General features: G+C 38.8%; 1 protein-coding gene across 3 annotated transcripts in view; it reads right to left on the reverse strand.

Annotated features, from left to right (window-relative positions):
* LMO7 (LIM domain 7) overlaps nucleotides 1–16271 on the reverse strand; it is a 192131-nt gene that overhangs the window by 108469 nt on the left and 67391 nt on the right. For 2 of the 3 annotated variants that reach the window (XM_040991278.1, XM_040991277.1), the window contains exons 2-3: nucleotides 14227–14297; nucleotides 3242–3311 (exon numbers count right to left, since the gene is read on the reverse strand). In XM_040991278.1, coding sequence (XP_040847212.1) covers nucleotides 3242–3311; nucleotides 14227–14297 — 141 coding nt within the window. Of the gene's footprint in view, nucleotides 1–3241; nucleotides 3312–14226; nucleotides 14298–16271 lie in introns of those variants that run through there. The other variant, XM_040991281.1, reaches the window with a different exon arrangement.

The raw sequence follows: 16271 nt of genomic DNA on the forward strand, positions 1-16271 counted from the left end.
TACACCAGAAAACATTAAAAACAAGATTTGCTAATTTCCCCTTAATTAGCAAGTATATAACACTATATTAATAGAACAAGAGGGCACACATATATGTGTATATTATATATAAACACATATGTGCATATGTAATTATAAATAAATACAACAGGCTTTTTAATTTCCCTGTTATTTGAGAGGCAGCAAAGGTACAGAGAAAGAATCAGAAAGCTCTGTCCACTGGCTCACTCCACCAGATGTCTGTAACAGTTGGGGCTGGGCGAGGCAGAAGGCAGGAGCAGGAATTCAAACCGTGTCTCTGGGAAAAAGACGGCAGGGACCTAAGTAGCTGAGCCACCACCATTATCTCCCAGAGACTATACTAGCAAAGAGCTGGAGTCAGAAACCAAGCTGGCACTCAATGTGGGAAAAAGTACTTACCTAGGCCAATCACCTGCCCAAAAGGCTTCACTATTTGAACTTTAAACCAATTTTAAAAAATAATAATCAGTTCAGCTGCTTATTCATAACAGATGTAGCAAGGGAATAATCTTGAAGGAAGGGAGAAATTCGTATTTGAGCCCAATTACTCAGGGAAATTCATATATACTTTATAGCTCAAATGAAAACTTACAGGGGTCAGCGCTGTGGTATAAAGGGTTAAGCTGTCTCCTATAATGCCAGCATCCTGTATACTGGCGCTGCATACTATAGTACTGGTTTAGGTTCCAGCTACTTGACTTGCTATCCAGCTTCCTGCTACAATGCCTGAGAAAACAGCAGATGAATGCCCAATACTTTGGTTCTTGCCACCCCCACAGCAGACCCAAGGATAAAGTTCTTGGCTCCTGGCTTCAACCTGGCCTACCTTGCCTGTTGTTGTCTTGGGATTGAGATAACAGAAGCAAAACAAACCCTATTCTTTCTCTTTCTCCGTCTCTCTCCTCTTCATCCTATCCCTCTTACTCTGCCTTTCAAATAAATAAATAAATAAATAAAAATGTTACACTTCTTTTCTAAGATGCTTTACAACAAACACTTTGCAGGCAACTTATCCCAACAGTATAAGCTGTTAATGCTTCCTACAGAACCATACCTTTGTACTTCTATCTTTAATAATTTATGCCTATCATATGCATGTAAATTATTGAATGGCTGAACAGAACTTTTCCAAATGAATCATAAGCAGTATGAATATTCCAAAGGTTTCAGTTTGTTTTATATTCTGATTATTGGCTATTACAAACTTCAGGGTTTTGTAGTATGAATTTGTTAACAAACTCTTAGGAGTTGCATCAGTTTTTTAGGATTTCGAACTTTCTGAAAATCATTCAGGCCCAGGAAGTGTTGTGGTACGCAGTTGCAACCTACAGCACTGCTCAAGTTCTGGCTGATCCACTTGAAATCCACCTCCCCACCAGTGGGTCCCTGCACCCATATAGGAGACCTGGAAGAAGCTCCCGGTCCACTGCAGCCATTGCGGGAGTGAACCAGTGAATAGAGGATCTCCCTCTGCCTCTTTCTCTTTTCTCTCTCTCTTGTGGAACTCGAATTAGCTACTTGAAATCTCCTGAGAAGGGCCACCTGTGACGTGATGTCTAATGGGAGAGGAAGAGCAGCCTGGGAGAGGTTCTCCCTGGGAGTCTAAATTTCTTGTCCATCTCAAAAGAACAAATACCATATGTTCTCTCCTAGATAAGGAAACCAGCATGGAAAGAGTAACTTCAATAACCCAACCCATACTGTTTGTTTGTTTTGGCTGCATCTCATGTGTTTTGATGTTTGTTATTTCAGTTATATATATTCCAAATACTTTCTTTTCTCTTGTCTAATTCATTGCTGGCTCGTGGATTACATGGTGGCACCATTATTCCCAAGAGAATTGTGATTCCTTTTTGTCACTCATGTTTTGGTTACTCAGTGGAGCATTTTTTTTCATGGTTCTATAATTTGTTGTTGTTGTTGAGGCTGTTGTTCTAACTCATACCAGTTATTTACCTTATTTCATGGCTATTCAATTATGGAAATGTATAGTGAGTACTGGGGCCTAACATATCCAGATGTGGGGGTATAATGCAACATGCATCCCTGATTTGAGACAAAAGATGGATTCCCTATTAAACTGCTAGACATGTGTAGACAATGGAATGCAGGACTCTCTGACATTGTCTGTACCAGCAATGTTGGGGTAAACTTAAATAAGAGACTGATGGAATTATGATTCCTTATGAAGGACTATACCACTGTAGTAAAATGGGGAAAATTTGTTGCAGGGTGGGAGTTTGGGGGAGAAATCCCAGTCAATATGAAATTGTACCAAGTAAATCAAAAATTCAAAATAAAAAATATATAAACAAATCTTTTTAAAAATTAAAATATTCATCATTTGCATTTAATTTTAAATGATTTCCAAAGGCACAATCTCATTATCAGTTTCTTCAGTGTGTTGACCCTTTGGAATAACTACAAAATAACAATACAGAGCATTTTCCATGCACAAAATCCTGAATTTAAAGCCAGGAAAAACACGAAGAATCTCAGGGTCACTTTGCCGATGCTATTACTGCAGCCAAGAGGAATGCAGTGACTTGCTCAACATGGCAAAGGATGTTTGTAGAAAGCCTATTACATAAAGCCCAAGAGCTAGCAGGCCTTGAGTTTTCCGCAAACACTTGTAAGATCCAAGTGCTGGGGGAAAAAAATCCATGTACTGAGGGAAGGTAATACGTAAACATGAGACTGGGGACATAACCAGTAAACACTTGACAGTTTAAGGAACTGCTGCCATCAGCCAGAAAACAGTGAATGTAGGCCTGAGCTAGGGAGGTAGCCAGACCCTACACAGAGGGAAGCTACAACATAGAAGCTTTAAGGGCATAAAAATCAAAACAAGGAAAAAAAATGTCCTCCAGATAAAAGCAAACAAAGGAAGAAACCTAAAGAAACAGGGAGAACATTACTAATAAAATACTTTCCTACAGCAAAAGCCTCTAACATACCTTCTAGAGTAACTGCAGATAACAGCATCCATGTATGCCCACCTGCTTACATGTTCAAGAAAAAGAAACCTAGTTCTACAGTGAGAAAACTCTTAATCTCCTCCAAGTATATTGAAATATACATCATCATGAGTTACAGCCATCCTAGTATGCCACAGACCCCCATATGTACGTCTCACTGCAACCCATTCATATTCATAATTGCATTTCTCCATGAAAAGGAAAGTAAAAAAATCCAGTTTTGAGGACAATTTATTACTTACCAAGCCTGCTATTGGTGTGGATAGCCTATTCACCTTCTTAATGATGCCTGGTTTAAGCTTATTGACCAAACTGAAAGCAAACAAAGAAATAGCATGCTATTATAAGAATGCTAATTCCAGTCTAGTGGCAATTTAACATTCTCAAAAATCACACGCCCCTATCCATCACCCAATATGTTATTCAGAATCAAAAGTTCATTACAAACAAGTCAAGAAACAAAGAACTGGGTCCCACGGTGGTGACTGGGTCTGCAATGGACCACACAGGCACCCTTCTTCTTCCAAAGTCATGTCCTTCAAAACAGTTTCACAGGTATTAAAGGAAGGTAATATTTGAATATATTCCCATAGCCAGTCTTAGAATATCTCTAATCATAATTTAACTCTTAGTTTACTGATATACATTGCTATTCCTAAGAAAAAATTTTTTCTAATAATGTCACTGATCATTTTTCCTCTCAAACTTATCTTTATTTAGACAGAAAGCTTTCTACCCATGTTATCTGGCCACATTCCATGGGTGCAGTGGAACTGACCCAGTCAACAAATATAGACTTATTAGTAATTCTTTAAAGTCCATCGATCGACGAAATTAATATGACAGTTACTGCAAAGCTATCTAAGTTTCTATCTCCTAAAAACTTTAAAAACAAAAATCTCAACTTTGACAACTGTAACTTACAGTACTTTATTGGTTCTAAGTTTAGACAAGTATTCTTTCCTTCCCCCTTTTTTTTTGGTTATTCACTGATGTAGTACCAGGCAAGGGAGAAATTTACTATCAAAATACATTTCTATCAACAACAGCTTGGTCAATCAATCATTAGTCATTTTCAAAAACACTATCTTCAGCAGTGATTTTCATATTCAATAATTCATTTAAAAGAAAGTGACTTCCTTTTACTCTGTAACAGAATTCCAGGAAAAATTACAAATGCAGAAGAAAGAATCAAACATTCGTAATTCCTGGTCGCCTCTTCACAATGAGGAATGGGGAAAAAATTGAGAAGCTTGTGGAATGTCACTCTTTCAACATTCCAGGGATTTGTATGTACACTTGAGTGAGCTAAGAACAAGAAAGACAAAAGTCTCAATTTAATAACCTTCAGAATGTTGTCCAACTAGATTCAAAATTACAAAGCAGTGGCTTATGAAGATTTGGTCTGTAAAATAAGATGTTTTTCTGTTTTTTTTTTTCCAAAGAACATAAAAAAACTTAATATAGATAATAAAAGCATCCCCTTGACTCTAAGCATTCCCTAGAATTGTTGGTCCATGCTGGCTGGTTTTTGATTTGTGCATTAAAACTCAGGTAGAAAAAAAGGATCTCTCCCTTCATGTCACATTCTTCTTTAATCACAAGTTGAGGAACCAGAAAAAAAAATTGCACAGGTCTGTAAGAAATGACAGTTCCAAATATTCCAAATATTTCTTCTAGTTGTTTGTTTCTGTAATTCTATTATTAGTAACAGTCTTCTAACGCATAAAACTAATGACTAAATAATTATTCAACAGGAACATAATTCCAGTATATCAAGAATCAGAAAATTATGCGCAGGGACTAGTGTTGTGGGCAGCAGGTTAAGCTACCACTTTCTACGCCAGCATCCTGCAGAACCAAATCTTTGTACTGCTTTCATTTATAATTTATGCCTATCATATGTCTGTAAATTAGTGAATAGCTGAACACAACTTTCCCAAATGAATCATAAGCAGTATGAATATTCCAAAGGTATCAGTTTGTTTTATATTCTGATTATTGGCTATTACAAACTTCAGGGTTTTGTAATATTAATTCATTAATAGACTTCTAGCAGTTGTATCAGTTTTTTAGGATTTCAACTTTTTGAAAATCTTTCAGAGCCAGAAAGTGATGTGACAGGAAATTGCCACCTACAACATTGCTCAAGTCCTTGTGTTTGTTCAAGAACCACCGGGATCACCTCCCTACCAACAAAGCAGCAAAAGATATCCCAAATATTTGAGCCTCTGACACCCATGTGAGAGACCCAAATGGGGTGCTAAGCTCCTGACTTCTGCTTGGCCCACCCCAACTACTCAGGTCATTTTAAGAAGTGAGCCAGTGAGTGGAAGACCTTTCCTTGTCTTTCCTTCTACCTCTACCTTTCAAGTACAAAAACAGATTTCTTAAAAATTATGTGCAGCTTGCCAGAGATATCCTTGGAATAATTTGTATTTTAAAATGTAATTTTCCACTGATATAAATTTAGAGGACAACACGAGCTGGGGCAGCCAATGTCAGGAACTTCTGGCACCAGATGTCTTTATTTGATGAAGAATATCATAAATTCCTGCCACACCTGCTTGAGTCACTTGGTGACTTTGGCCAAGTCATTCAGTTTACCTGTTTGTATCACTTATACAAAAGCATTACAGGATTAGTAATTACAAAGGCATTCTTTTAACATACAGTTTCTGGAATGAATAACAACACAGGCTATTCTTAATTAGCTTAGCCCAAAAAAGTAAGGGATAGAGTTTAAGGAAATAGCATAGAAAATGAGGACTCCCAATAATGACTCCTCCCTCATCAGAAGGCTTTACCAGAGCTATTATTTACAAGCAACACAGACACAATGGATTAACGTTCCTCACTCCTGAACCTTCTAGGACATGCGTAAACACGGAAATAGCCACAAGGAAAACATAACACTCTGGATAACACAAAAAACCACCCTTCAAGAAGGTGAATCACCAGACAAAGACACTACCTGATTTTATTGTTACAATGGTCATCATTTCAAAGCACCAGAACGTAGAAAAAAGCACACATATAGATTTGGCAGCTAGTGACCATCTAACCAAATTATTGACTTGTCAATAATTTTCACATATAATTAAAGGAAGAACTTTTTGTATACTGTTTCTAAGGAGAATAAGCAATTTTGGTAAAAGCTAAACTTCCCTGCAATTTAAGTATACCTAAAAGGGACACAGTTCTATGTCAAACAAAAAGCAAGGACCATCTATGGAAATACTCTTTAATAAAACTTCTTTGCACAAGTGTTCAATTACACATGTATCCAAAGACCACATTAACTTCAGATGACTGTAGTCGCAAATGAGGTGACACAATAATTTTCTACTGCCTCATGGACACATGTCTAAAATCAACCAAGAGATCATTTTGTCTACCCATATGGTCCTATGCCTTTAAACCTGGGTTGAATCCTCTCACTACTCCTCCAAGCATTCCCTGAGGCCACAGCATAAAGCTGGTTATGTTTAGCACATCAGAGGTTTACTCTTGTTATAATTAAAAACACAACAAAGCAGCTGGTCACTATAAACTTCCTTGGTGGAATCCCTATAAGGTCTCCTCGCCAGCCACCGTTTGCTACGGTCTAAATGTGCGCACGTGTGCGTGTGTGTGTGTGTGTTGAAATTCAATGTTTCAACATTCAACTCCCCCAAAAGGATGGCAGTACAAGGTAAGGAGCCTTTGGGGAGGTGATCAGCTCATGAGAACTCAGTCTCTTAAATGGGACTAATGCCCTCATCCAAAGCTGTACTGCCCCTTCCTTCTCCCACATGAAGTTATAATGAAAAGACATCATGAAGGCACTGGGTCCTCATCACAACAAAAATCTGCCAGCAACTTGACCCTGGATGTGTTGGCCTCTAGGCCTCGGAAAAATACATTTCTGCTGTGTACAAGTTACTTGGTGTATGGGATTTTATTACTGCAGCTTCAATGAACTGAGACATTCCACCACACTGTCCATCCAACCTAAAGACACTGAGTTACACAACAGATGCTCCACTCAAAAACCTCACCACTGGTGAATGTGATCCAATCTTGAATGCAACTACGAGGTGATACTCAGAACATGGCACATAAAGATGCACTTGTTTTCTCCCTCAGCTATGGACGGTTTCAATGAGAACTGCAATTGGAAGCTCTACCGCTTGCTAGTCTCCAGATACTTGTCATAAACACTAATCTTCATTTTCCTGTTTCTACAAATACTCATAAGCAGAGGTATCCTTTTTCATTTCCTGTTTCCAAAATGACTTTAAAAATTCACAAAACAAACTGACATCAGAGTTTAATAAAACAATGAATTAACATTTTAAGCTATGATTTATTAGCTGACATCTTTCAACCACACTTTTTAAATGGCCAGGGCTGGAAGAGGTCAGAGCTAGCAGTCGGACTTTCCCCAAGCGGATGGCAGGAATCCAAGCACTGGACAGTCTTCTGTTGCTTTCCCAGGTGCATTAGCAGGGAGCTGAAATCAGAACCGAGTAGTAGGAACTAGAACAGGGGTGCATGTAAGAAGCCCACATTGCAGGTGGCAGCTTAAACTGAGCCACATGAGCTCTGCACTTTCTAACATATAGCCCCTCACATCACTAAACATTTACTATTACTAATGAAATTTCTGGAAAGATATAAAGTTATTATACTTTTCTGACAAACTGAAGCAAGGATTTTTGTTGTATTCTTTTTCACTTGACTTTTTCTTGACAACATAAATTCTGCTCATTAAACATTTGCATGTATAACAGACAGCCCTGTGCTGGATGAAACTGCACCTAGTTCAGATCAAAAAGCATCTCCCAGAACTTGACAAGGCACCTGGATCATAGCAGGTGCTCCAAAAACATTTAACATTCTGGCAACTTTTAATCCAGAACTTTTTCTGTGAATGCCCTAAAATCTGTTTTCTTCACAAGAATGAAATAAGGAAATTTCTGCCTTACTTTCTAGCAAATACTAGAAATGTCTTTTTGTTTGCATCATCAGCACTTCCATGGTAGTATTTTTTCGTTCATGTGTTTGTTTCCAGACAAGACAAACCTCACAATTGTGAAGTAGATCAGATCAACGGAGTAAAGTTTCTGATACACTCACTTGCACTGGTTATCTTCTATAAATGTTTTATATAGATTTTAAATTAATGACTTCTATCTAAATGTCAAGGTGCAACTTTTTAAAATAAAACAAAATTTGATTAGCCATCAATCACTTTTCCATAGGTAACACCTTTGGCATATGTAATTTAGATCTTAAAAGCAGCCAGTATAAATATTCATGATCACTTTGACATTTTCAGAAACTGGTAACAATTAATGTTTACTTTCTAGAATTCCTAAGGCAGTAATTGCTGATGAACCCCCTGTAACATAAAAATGCATGGAATGGTAAGAAGTCAATACAAATGTAATTTATGCTATCACTTTGTTACGATGGAACTTTCTTATATAGTTTCACTATTATGATTGAAACCCCTTAAACTGAATCAAGTGAAGCTTATATGGTCAGATTCCTTGTATCCTGAGGACTTTAACAGGTAATAAGACCAACAGATTTCACTGAGTAGCAGGAAATTTACTAATAGCCATGAACACAGAAGGGCACTGTAGACACAGCTCTCAGGCTCTTCATGACGTGTAACTCAAAATAATCACAGGTTAAACTGTGAAACAACAAGCTCATAAAACTCCTGTTATATCATCTAAGAAAAAATCGATATAACGTCTTAAATACAACACCTAAGGCATCATCCATGAAAGAATGAACTGGTAAACAGGATGTCATTAAAATCAAGTTTTCAGGGTCAGCAGTGTAGTATAACAGCTAAAGCTGCCACAAGCAACACCACAATCCCATTCAGGCACCTATTCATGTCCTGGGTATTCCATTTCCAATGCAGCTCCCTGTTAATGTTCTGCGAAAAATAGTAGATGACGGAAGTGTTTGGGCCCCTGCCATTCACAGGCAAGGCCCATAAAAGGTCCTGGCTTCATCTGAGGAGTGAACCAGCAGAGAGAATTTCTCTCCCTCTCTCTTCCCGGGTAATCTTCTAATCAATAAATAGATCCTTTTAAAAAGTCAACATTTTTCATTCATGAAAGATTATCAAGAAACTAAAAAGACTACAGACTGAGAGAACAGATTTACAAAACACCAGATTAAAGATCTGTTATCTACATTATCAGAAGCACTTTTAGAACTCAGCAATAAGAAAATAATTTGAAAAAAAAAAAAAAAGAAAATCATTTGATTAAAAAATGGACCATACATCTTAACAGCTACCTCAGCAGAGATACATAAATGGCAAATAGCCACATATGTTATCAGGGAAACACATGCAAGTATATATGCAAGTAACCCCTCTCTTCTTCCTCCTTGGGAAAATCCAACATTAACAAGTCCAAGAGAAAAAGTTCTCCATCTAAAAAAGAAACTTGACGTGGAGTCCCACATCAAATTCCAAGGACCCCAGATGTGCCTGGACTTCTCTAACTCGAGCAAAATGGGCTTGCAGCAAGAAGGACCAGTCACAGTTTTTTATTTTGTCTCATGGCTTTCAACAATTACCTGAATATTCCAGAGTATACAGTGTTCATAACATAATTTTTGCTTCTACTGAATGTATCTTTGAAAAGATAGGTTACTTTCAGGCAGACAGTACAGGCATTATGTGGCGCATACAGAAGCTGCATCTCTGAAATCAACAGCTAAACACCTTATTCCACACTTTCCAAGCTGTAAGCAAAAGGAAAGAGCCGGTGATCCTGTGAGAAGAGTCCTCTCCATCCTGTGAGTCAGTATTCACAAAAGATCAACTTGTGATACATGACTGCTGGGGACAGAGGAAACACTTGGAATCATGCCAGGGTTGTGATCAACTAGCCCAGGACACACCCTTCAAACTAGCTTCAGCCAGATCTTACTTCTTACAAGGATCACAAAATGCTTCTATGAGTTTTTCCAAGACTACTGTCACATTATGAATATCTGGAAAACGACCAGCTGGTCCTATCAGTTGAGGAGGCCACAACCAGCTTTGATGAGACCAGAGAAGCCATGCAGCCAGCAGTCACAGCAGGCAGTCCTCCCAAACACTAGGAAACAGGGCAGAGGCATGGGTGAAATTCATTTTTAAAATGTGATCTGGGCTAGGCACAGTGGCACAGCAGCTGAAGTCCTCACCTTGAGCATGCTGGGTTCCCATATGGGCATTGGTTCTAATCCCAGCAGCTCCACTTCCCATCCAACTCCCTGCTTGTGGCTTGGAAAAACAGTAGAGGATGGCCCAAAGCCTTGGAATCCTGCCCCCGTGTAGGAAGAAAGAAGCACCAGGCTCCTGGCTTTGGATAAGCTCAGCTCTGGCCATTGTGGTCAGTTAGGGAGTGAACCATCAGACGCAAGATCTTCCTCTGTCTCTACTCCTCTCTGTATATCTGACTTTGCAATAAAAACTAAATAAACTTTTTTTAAAAACCAAACAAAAAAGGCAATAAAATCTTTTCTACTAATCAGAAAATTTTCCAATACAAGATTTTGTTCCCATTTCCTGCTTAGTAAATCATAGAGACTCTGTGTCCATAAAGAATGACCCTAGGGCCCGGTGCAGTGGCACAAGTGGTTAAGGTCCTCGCCTTGCACGCCCGGGATCCCATATGGGCACCGGTTCTATCCCAGCAGCCCCGCTTCCCATCCAGCTCCCTGCCTGTGGCCTGGGAAAGCAGCAGAGGACGGCCCAAAGCTTTGGGACCCTGCACCTGCGCGGGAGACCTGGAGGAGGCTCCTGGCTCCGGACCGGCATAGTATCGGCCGTTGAGCTCACTTGGGGAGTGAATCATCGGACGGAAGATCTTCCTCTCTGTCTCTCCTCTCTGTATATCTACCTTTCCAATAAAAATTAAAAATAAATCTTAAAAAAAAAAAGAATAACCCTAACACTTCGACTGGTGTGGGGGTACACGTTCGCCCTCACCTCACTAGAGCCCACAGTAAATCACACACTGATTAACAGGAAGACCCTAACTTCTGCAGTCATGCCTGGAAGAAAAGGCTAGGTGTGCACCTAACCCATCCTCACTCCTCAGATGCAGATCTTCACTGAAACCGTAGCACCGCCTGTATCCCATTTAGATCCTCGGAAAGGCCAGCATACTGCCAGCCAAGCGCAAGCTATAATAAGCATCTCCAGCTCCGGACTTAGGTATTTCAGAATGCCAGTTCAAAAAAAAGTACTCCTGAAAGATTAAAAGACCGATGACACACCAGATGAAATATTGAGAATAGTCTCTCCTGGCGGCTGGAGATTTCTTAATAATTAAGAAGCAGACGCAGTGTCTCCTAAGAAAGAGGGCTCCAAAAGTAAGCAAAGGAGAAGACAGCCTTTTCCTGTTTAAAAAAAAAAATGGTCTTATATTTTAAAAAAGTGTAATCATGTTTTCATATATATCTGAGAGATGTAAGGAGTAAAGTATTCTGCCAGACTGCTTCCCACTGTAACCATTACCGTGAAAGCCAGGGCCTCTGGGGCAAGGCCTCAGAGCTGCTGCCTCTGCCTGCCTCCTATGCAATCCAGCTGGAGGCAGTCACCAACAATGGTGCCTGATTAATGATTTCATAGACCAAGCAGAGAGGCTTTCCTCAGTTAGACTTATGAAGAACATTAATGACCTTTTTTATTATTTTTACCACACTGCATCTTTTAAATTAATGTGTCTTCATTAACCATTGACCATAAACAATTGTAACTCACAATTGAGAGAAACAATTTTTAATACAAATATTATGAAGTACTTTAATACCCTACAGTGCTAACTACTTTGGCCTTAACAATGACTAAGCTACTTTGGTGAAACATTCATTTAAAGAGTAAGAGTATTAAACAGATTGATTCAATTTACATAGCAGTATACCCAATCACATCGTATTATTCTAATAATATTCCAAGAATGAGCTTTGAGATTTGTGAATAAAAGTGTTTTTTCCAAAACTGTGTGTGTGTGGTTATATATATAATAGTTTATATATATAATATTATATATAAACTTACTTCCAATATTTGCTGTCACCATGGAAATAGAATGTATATCCTTCGGTTGAGTATAAATCTTGAACATTGTTTCAAATAATTCAGACCCCAGACTAATAATTAAATTTCATTTTAAATTCAAAGTCAGCTGTCACTATCAAACAAGCTTAATGACCAATTTATGGAGTCTATGCTCCAAAAAGGTGTGATCCCTAAAATATTTTTATCACTGAAACTTTATTACCCACAAAGTGACTTCTTTTAAAACATCATCTATTTCAATCATATGACCTTACATCTCTAAAATGAACCCCCTACTCCACGGGCACTCTGCACACACACCTCTAAATGCCTCTCCTGACTTGTGGGACTTAAAATTGACAGCTACTTTGCTTCAAACTGTTAAATACTCCATATGAGAACTAAGCTATTTTACAAGTCGCATCTCTTTCTCTTTTAAAAAAAAAATATTTGAAACGCAGAGTTACACAAATACAGGAAGAGCTAGAAAGCGTTCTTCCATCTCCTGATTCACTCCCTAAATGGCTGCAACAGTCAGCAGTGGACTGAGCTGAAATCGGAGCCAGGAGCTTCTTCCAGGTCTCTTATACAGATGGAAAAGGACTCAGCACTCTGGCCATGTTCCTCTGCTTTCCCAGCTGCACTATCAGGGAGCTAACTGAAAGTGGAGCAGCCAATACTCAAACCAATACCGAGTAGCTGAACTCACTGTCACAGTGTGCCAGTCCCCACACCTCTAACAAACATCTGGTGCCCCTCAATCTTTGGAATACATCAGAATTATACAGTGTTCTAAATAAAATGAGTAATTTCCCATCAGAATCAACTGGGCTGATCATGTGGCCTATTGAAGTTACTTGAAATGCTATTTTGCAGGTATTCTGAATGTGACAAACTGGAAGAGGACAGCAAACTTACTTTGATATTTGTGACTCTTCTTTATAGTAAGTAAAATCTTAGGAAACCGACATTTCTATAGGTCTCAAATGGTTCAATAGCAGCATTTCCCAAATCAAACTCTACAACAAGGAACTTTGAACTCTTGCCATCAGAGCAAAGAAAAAATGGAATTCTACCAGCCTGGCCATCTTCCCAGCAACAACTTTCATTCAAGCGAAGTTTGACAATTTATTAAAAACACTTTTATGTATGTATGACTGAATTCAGAAACATTTGTAAATTAGATCAGATGCACTGGTCTCCACTTCAGAGATAAGCAAATAAGGCTCAAAAGTTACGGCACTTGCTCAAATGTACACAAATAGTAAGTCATTCATTCAAATCTCCATAAATAAGGGAGCAAGGTCTCCAACCTAGGCTTCTTGACTCCAGAACTTTGCTACAAAGAACAAGCTTCAAGAGTTACCAGAACATTCAGCCATTGCCAAGGCTTAATGTGGAGAGAATCCATAAATTCCTATGTAATAAGTATTTGAGTTGAAATCACTATTTTTTAAAATGTAGATGGATGCAAGCACGTTCTCATAATTCATTTGCTTATTTCTGCAAACTTCACCATCACCCACAATTGCATGATTTTACCCCATGGGCCTGCCTGCCTTTCCCTAGAAAGGTCACACACTTGGTGCATTCAACAATGCAGTCATTGTGGAACAAACAATACTAAGCCTACAAGTCTGTCCATACACCTTCAGTCATAGCACTGGGATTTTTCACTTATGGAAATGATGGCCTGGGATATGATTCTTGGTAAGATTAATTGGATGACTCATGACTCAAATTGATTCAATTGATTCTGGTAACACTGACTCCACACAGACCTAAGAAAACAAATGTGCCACTTCAACCATCACAATTTGCTGATGAAGAAGTGTTACATTTGTTTCTAACCCAGACAATTCCAGAGGCAAGAATATTTAGTATAAAGGGTGAGTGGTGAAACGTAATAACCCTTATTCAACAGTTCTCCCCTATCAGCCCTTAAAGCAATAACAGAATCTTTCTTGTTAACTAATTAAAATATATATTTCACCAATACTATCTTTCGATTCGGAGACAGATAACCTTCCTACTGTCTCATCCTGAGGGAGTGTCAATTTGCAAGGATCAACTCGCATCTTAAGGAGGAGGGGAGTGAAGACATCCACACACACACAAGCAGAGCTTTAAAATTATTTTCCAAATGTTTTGAATACTTACTCACACAACAGAACACCATTTTCTAGGGAGGCTCGGAAATCCTTTCTTTCAAAATTCTTCTCTGTTACTGCCTAGAAAAAAAATAGGGGAGTTAATTTTCTCTTCACAAAGGATTAAATAATAAACATCTAATGTAAAGTCCACAAATATCACCAAAAGTTGATCCCATATTACAGAACATTATATACAGATCTGTGCTATGAAGAAACTTACTATTTTAGCATGAATAATCATACTGGAAAAAAAACACAATGAATATTTTCTGTAATGTAATAAAGAAGCCAACTAAATCCAAAATGCATTTTCTATTTTAAAAAATGTGGTGATCTGCACCCAGCGCAGTGGCCTCACAGCTGAAGTTCTCACCTTGAACGCGCCAGGATCCCATATGGGTGCTGGTTCTATTCCCGGCATCCCCACTTCCCATCCAGCTCCCTGCTTGTGGCCTGGGAAAGCAGTTAAGGACAGCCCAAAGCCTTGGGACCCTGTACCTGTATGGGAGACCTGGAGACTCGGAAGAGCTCCTAGCTCCTGGCTTAGGATCGGTGCAGCTCTGGCCATGCCAGTCGCTTGGGGAGTGAATCATTGGATGGGAGATCTTCCTCTCTGTCTCTCCTCTCTCTCTCTCTCTCTCTCTCTCTCTGTGTGTGTGTGTATATATATATATCTATATATATATAGATAGATATAGATATCTGGCTTTGCAATAAAAATAAATTAATCTTTTTTAAAAAAGAATATACAGGAATCATTCTTTAAAATGTGGTGATGTAAGAATAAATAAAAACAGTTTAATAAATAAAACTGCATTATCAACTGTACACACACACACCCTTGATTTCAATTGTATCTTTAAATTGCTCAAGGTTCAAACCAAGCAAAATAACAAAGGTTATGATTCTCCTTCAGCTTATTCACTAAATGATCTTGATTTGTGTAGAGATTTTTTTATTGCAGTATCTTGGAGAGAATACCAATGAATTCTATGAGAGGTAAAAGGTAGAGGCAAAATGGTAACTACCATAAAAGAAATTTGCAACTTGCAGCTGTTAGCGACCACCTGCAGTTACTATAATCAGTGATGTCAACAAAACCTCTAGGAAAACATCTAGATTCTGTTTCCAGGGGATTGGAATGCTTGGGAAATGAAAAGAAATTCCATAAGGGAAACAATAGCAGAGAAAATGGAAGCCATGGTGTGTGGTGGAGGAAGGTATGGGTGGAGGTACAGGGAGCTGTCAGGGGAGGGGAGACACCACTCCTAGAAGAACTCCTACAACTGGAACTAAAAACAGGGGAACAGAAAGCCAGAAGCAACAGCAACAGCACCAGATGCCACGGAGAGACACCCCAATATCAAATAGAAATAAGTTTCTGGAATCATAAATTGGGATGCTGACATCCCAGACAGCTACAGAGACATTCCAGCCATCCCAGCCCTGCTCCCACACTTAGCGCAGCTCACTTTACAACTTATCTACCACCCCAATATATCTTCACTCTGTATCTCTCCACAATGCCTCGTGCTGCTATAGCTAGAACTAAGATCGAGCACCTGACATCAGAAAGCTGCTTTAAGAATGCAAGACAGTTTCTCCTAATTTGGTTCTGTAAGTATGGACAGAGCCTGGGCCAGAGGGTGACATGTCAAAAGCAGAAAAACATAGAAAATCCCTTTTCTATAGGCAGCATGATTCAACATAGAAAGGATCTACTGCTGTCATCCACGTACACTCTGGCCCACAGGTTTGGCCATAACCAGCAGCCAGTACAAACAGTTGGGAAGTAAGCCAGCAGACTGAAGCACTTTCTCTCTCTAGCCTCTATCTCACTAATTAAAAAAATAAATAAAATTAAAGCCTGATAAAAGCTCTAAATGGAATGTTAACATTTGTTGAAGGGGAAGTTTAATAGCCTGTGCAACACAATCACTTTCCAATTTGCCCCAAGTGGATACTTTTTAAAAATTCAAAGTAAATGTGAAGTTCAATTACAAAAGTACTATCCCATTCATCCAGAAACTCCTTTCCAAAGCCAAAATGTTT

The sequence above is a fragment of the Ochotona curzoniae genome, unplaced genomic scaffold (assembly GCF_017591425.1).
Source record: "Ochotona curzoniae isolate NIBS_2020 unplaced genomic scaffold, NIBS_Ocur_1.0 contig_64, whole genome shotgun sequence".
Lineage (NCBI taxonomy): Eukaryota > Metazoa > Chordata > Mammalia > Lagomorpha > Ochotonidae > Ochotona > Ochotona curzoniae.